General features: G+C 43.8%; 1 protein-coding gene across 2 annotated transcripts in view; it reads right to left on the bottom strand.

Moving 5' to 3' along the window:
* Positions 1-1,663, bottom strand: part of kita (KIT proto-oncogene, receptor tyrosine kinase a) — a 19,193-nt gene extending 17,530 nt beyond the window's left edge. Inside the window, exon 1 of one of the 2 annotated variants that reach the window (XM_086162108.1) lies at positions 1,364-1,663. In XM_086162108.1, coding sequence (XP_086018234.1) covers positions 1,364-1,418 — 55 coding nt within the window. In that variant the 5' untranslated portion in view covers positions 1,419-1,663. The remainder of the gene's footprint in view (positions 1-1,363) is intronic. The other variant, XM_086162107.1, reaches the window with a different exon arrangement.
* Positions 1,664-5,551: the final 3,888 nt, after the last annotated feature.

Genomic DNA, 5,551 nt, shown 5'->3' with positions numbered 1-5,551 from the left:
TGGGAAACAAACAGTATTTGGAGGAGCTGTTAACAGCTCAAACATTCTCTGATTACACACCGCCTTTCCAAAGATGTCAGAAGCCAGGAGGGTTAGAGGTGAATGATTTAATGCGCAACACTACGGTGACATTGAATCTTCCATTAACCTTAAAAGCAGATGCATCTGCAAAGAGAATAGCAGATAGTTGATCGTTTCCCCCTTAATAGGATGGTGTGTAAAATCGAGACGCACATTTGGAAGTTCAGGAACGCCCAGTTACTTTTCTGCAGCTTGTATATGCGGGCTTAAGGCAAACTTCGTGGCGTGCCATGGTTGCATCACATGATAGGTAAGCCAGTGCACACGGGCTGGAAATATGGAAGGCGTTCAAACGCCCCTCATGCAATAAACATGGGACTTCAGCGGGCGTCAATGGGCGCTTGGCAAGGAGCCGCAAAAAAAAACGACGGCAGCCCACCTGATCCCGGTGCGGGCCGCAGGCGCGTACGGTGCGTAAAGAACCGCAACGATAAACAGGGACACTGACGGAGAAACAAGTATCTCGAGTGAAATCCCGTTCAATCGACGAGAAAGCAATTCGGATAAATGCATCGTTGTTAAACGATAACAAAGATCTCATTAAAAATGATGGAGCAAAAAAGAATTTATGCACAAAGGCATCCTCGTGGAATGAGGTGTTTATGGAGCGTGACCTTCCACTCTGAAATGATGCCAAGCCTTAATAGCTGCAATGTGTTTTTTTTTTCTCTCCCCCAGCATGCAACGCAGTTCAGTCTGAAGGGGTGGTTGGGGGGCAGCTCGGTTATTGTAGGCACGTATGTGACAAAAAAAAAAAAGTGCGGTGCCACAAAAGCGTGCCAAATTACATAAGCTTGCAAAATAGTTCCGCCTGTACCTGCGGGTTGTAACGTTCACGGGACGCGATTCTGAAACGGACAGCCGGGTTTTTTTTGCAGAGCGAAGCCACATGAACCTGTCGTGGTCGTCACTTTTTTTATTGACATTTATTTTTAATTATATTCCATCATTGACCATCCCTCTTTACTTCCTGTCTTTGATTAAATTTAGTGAAAAAAAAACATTAATAATTCAACCGCGCTTGGCGTCCGGATCATCAGGAGGAGTATCCTCTGTCCCCGTTAGGGTTTCAGTGACTTCCCCGCCACATCTGACTCCACAGCACTTGGAACAAAGAAAAGTGTGAGGAATTGCGTGGCGGCGACGACAATGCGCGTTATTCTGTCTGTTTTATTGAAGGAAAAAAAAAACTGAAGGGATTGTTCCCACCCCTCCTGTTTCAAGCTATAGAAAACTAACCAGCAACAAGTTGCCTGGCGCACGGAGCCAAACCAAACCCTACCTGGATGGGAGATGAACTGAAGAAAGACAGACAGCAGTATCCAGTGGTATTCCATAGTTATTATTCCATGGGTCTAGCCGTGAAGGTGAGCCGGTGCCTTTACGGTTACGGTTAGCCGCGATCCGCTCGCAGAGCGCGTCGTGGGGAAGTTTGACTGCGCGCTGTGACAGAGGCGCACTTACAAGTCTTTAAGAGCACAGATGCTCAGCGCGGCGTGGAGCGGCGGCAGGCGCCAATCAGCAAACATGTTGTTCTCCGTGAGCGCGCCAGACGGGACGGTGCTGCCCGACCAGGTATCTTGGAGTAACTGCGACGTCAACATGTTTATAGGAGGTCGGCGGCGGGGCCCCCAGATCACTCCCACGATGCTGTTTTAGGGCGGGGTGGGGGTGGGTGGGAAGGGAGGCGCGAAGACTCATGGATCAGGATACATTCGCAAGCGTCCGTGTCAGTTTACATTTGACGCTTTTATCTGCGCTAATGAGACACTTGAGTTCGTCATTAGACGAAAATGAAGTGGTATTAATTAATACATCCAGCTTCACCGTCTCAAATAATAATAAAAATAAAAAAAAACGTTTCCCCTATGTATTTCCTTGCTTAACTTCATTTAACGCGTGATGGTTGTTTGCACATTTTTTTTTTGTTTTGGAAATGAAACCCCAAATAAAATATGTCCAAATCAGCTCTTTAACCCTATGAATGAAATAACACATTTTAACACCCAAACAATATTTCAGGCCGTGGAAATAGTCTCAAGTTTTTTTTCCCCCTATAATTCTGTCCTGTATGTCATGATATATACATGGATGCCATAATAAGTAGTTAATTGTATTGTGAACGTATAGAAACTACTTGCTACTACTTGCAGTCCTGGCTAGGGACACTAGGGGGTCACCAGCCCCCGAAAGTAAGGACGTGCACCTGTACTGGGGTCAGTTGGAAGAAGTGCACCCTCCCCAGCCTTGCGGATCCCAACCACAGAAGCTGGTTAAAACAGGAACATTGAAACGTTACACCTTATCACACAAGGGGCTCTTCTTATTTCCTCTTCTGGTCAGAGCCCTTATCTGTATTTCACTTAGTCATAATGATGCACAACATACATCAGTGAAAGTCACAGATATATATTTTCTGCTCAGGATAATGAACGGGAAGCAGCCAAAGACAGTTGTATAAAACCGTCACTGTGTAAACTGCGTGTAAACTGTGTTGAAGGAACATACATTTATCGATTATGTATAGCTCTGATCCCATTTGCAGTGATGATGGAGGTGGCAGTGGGTGACAGTGCCACGTAAAATGATGTACTCATTTACACTTATGGATAGATTTGAGTTCACAATAAACCTTTTGCTCGGTAAGAGGAAGCTGAAGAACCTGGAAAGAACCAGCCCCGGCATGGGGAGAACATGCAATCACTTTTCCAGTTGGCCAATAGGTTGGGGGTCATAACCATCTCTCCGTGAGGCAATTGTGCTGAGCGCTCCTCCACGGCACCAGCTGTGCGGAAGCGAAAACACTAAAGCATACATCAAGTTTAACACGTCAGTCCCAAACCTGCCATCAGTACTCTGCAGGGGTAACATCTGGTCATTATGATTCACATCGCTCTTACGCCGTTCTCGTACTTTCGTGCCAAATTCTTTTTATTTCTCTCTTTTTTATTTTTTAAATGATCAAATGGCATCACAAATACTTATCACTGATGCAACTCATCACTATCAACCAAAAAAGACAATACCTTTTCTCTATCTCCTTTTATTTGCTCTTCAAGGATTTTTACTTCACACACTTCAACTCCTGATGGTTGACTAAAAATTCATAAATTTAGAAGACCACATAATGACCCTTTGTATTTTGCTCCCTCCTGCAGTCACATGTGACAGCGTTTTAATACTGCCACACACTTTGGTACTTAGAAATGAGAAAAATTGGTTTTGCAATTTTTATTCCAAACCGCTGTTTTTAATCAACCATACTATGCCATCTACATCAAGTTTCTTTCCCACTATTTATTGATTGTTCATTGTACTATCAATAAGCTACTTTTTCACACCTCAGAAAACATTAGCTACATGATTAGTTCATGCAGAATATGAATATGATTAATCAAACATTCATACACCATTGCATATTACACACACACACATATGTATGTATGTTTATATGCTTTCATGAGCCCCTATATATACATAGACACACACACACACACACACACACACACACACACACACACACACACACACACACACACACACATATAGGTGACTTTTATGTGTCACTTGCTACCAAGCTGTGAACATGACTCAACTAGAGAAGATGATTTTTTTCATGTTTTTTTCAAAATCTCATGTTGTCAAGCTACTAACTACCATCTCATTTGAAAGAGTTAGCTTCTGGTTACCAATGACAACCATCCAGAATAGTCAGCTGTCGTTTGGATAATTTATCCTTTAGTAATCCCTGTGTGGAAATTTCCTTCAATTGACCCATTATGGATGAACGAAGAGCCAGAGGCTGCCATCGACCAGTGTTAGGGGTTCAGTGTCTTGCTCAACAACACTTTGACACACTAGGAGGAGCCGGGAATCAAACTAGGAATGGTCGGTTCCAAAGACCTCCTGCACCACGCTCCCCCCTTATTCCACAGCTAATGAGTATGGAGATTAGATCTTGACTTTGCATGTTGTTCAGTTGACAGTACAAACTGTGTTTAACTTAATAAAGCCTCCACTGAGGGCTGCAGCCTCCTGACTACCTGCTTACAATCATTGTGGCGCTTGATTGCAAAATTCAAAGCTTCTGAATCATAAACAAGCACCTGCATGCTTGTAACTTGTATAGGTTATTTCTGTCTCTGAATACATTGTTGCCTAATTTCTCATCAACTCAGTATGCCTGATCTCTCTTCAAGGCCCAAATGGCTTATACGTTGAAACCAGATCTATAATTCACTTCCTTGAAGCATTAACTCACATTGATTTTTCATTCACACAAATGTCGTACAGGATAACAGAGACAGTTTGACAAGTCTTATTTGTTGTGTTTACATTTTTTTTAATTTATCACATGTTTTCAGAAAATTAGATGTGTATTTTGAGAAAGCATTATTGAATAGGGAGAAAAGAACTACTACCTCACAAGTTGTTTTCAGAGTAAGGCACAAATATCTCAGCTATAATATTCATCAAATCCATAAACACATAAATGATATAAAAAGTGCTCCATGATGGTTTGTACAAACCTAGGCCAGTAATGATACTTCTGAAGCTCAAAGTCAGAGTCATAGTCAACTTTATCCTCAATACTTTATCCTGCCATATGTTTCAAACATACAGGGGATTGAAATAACGTTTCTCTAAGACCAATGGTGCAGTAATGGCCCCTGAGTCAGTGTGTGTGTGTGTGTGTGTGTGTGTGTGTGTGTGTGTGTGTGTGTGTGTGTGTGTGTGTGTGTGTGTGTGTGTGTGTGTGTGTGTGTGTATGAGTGAGTCCATGAAACAGTTCTTTAAATAATTCTTATTGATGACAAGGTCCAATGTGTGTGTGTGTGTGGTGTGTACTTGGCCAGTGACAATGTTCACGGTCCAGGAGAGGTCCTCTGACACACACACACACACACACACACACACACACACACACACACACACACACACACACCACGCAGGAATGCTGCACCCCCCCCCCCCCTTACCAGAGCACTGTTGATGGACAGAGGGGTTTGCTGGGTGTGCTCTGTCCTAAAATCCTTCACAATCTTTGTCTTCTCCACATTCAGAGAGGTGGTTTGCACTGCACCAAACAGCAAGGCGACTCACCTCGCACCTGTAGTGCACAGTTGTGTCCTTAGCGTACTTGATGAAGAGATTGGAGTTGTGTGTTGGTGTGCAGTTTTGGGTCAGAAGGGAGCTCAGCACACATCTTTGGGGCGTGTGGGAACAACAACCTGACTCAGGGATGGTTTGAAGATGTCCAGGAGGACATATGTGAGTTGTTCCACACAGTCTCTCAGTACACGACCAGGTATGTCCTGCCGTGGGATCTCCTCACGCTATGCGGGTATAGTTACCCGGTTACCGGTAGAGGGTGTTGTCATCTATGCGGGGTTGCTGTTTTTTGCCTCAAGGTAAACGAAGAATTCGTTCAGCTCATTCAGAGAGGTGTGGCTGGCACAGGTCCCTGGTG

The sequence above is a fragment of the Fistularia commersonii genome, chromosome 16 (genome assembly GCF_037954325.1).
Source record: "Fistularia commersonii isolate RoL2024-O1a breed Wild chromosome 16, RoL_Fcom_v1.0, whole genome shotgun sequence".
NCBI lineage: Eukaryota > Metazoa > Chordata > Actinopteri > Syngnathiformes > Fistulariidae > Fistularia > Fistularia commersonii.
Note: the sequence above shows the minus strand (reverse complement) of the source record. Positions and strands in the feature narration are given on the sequence as shown.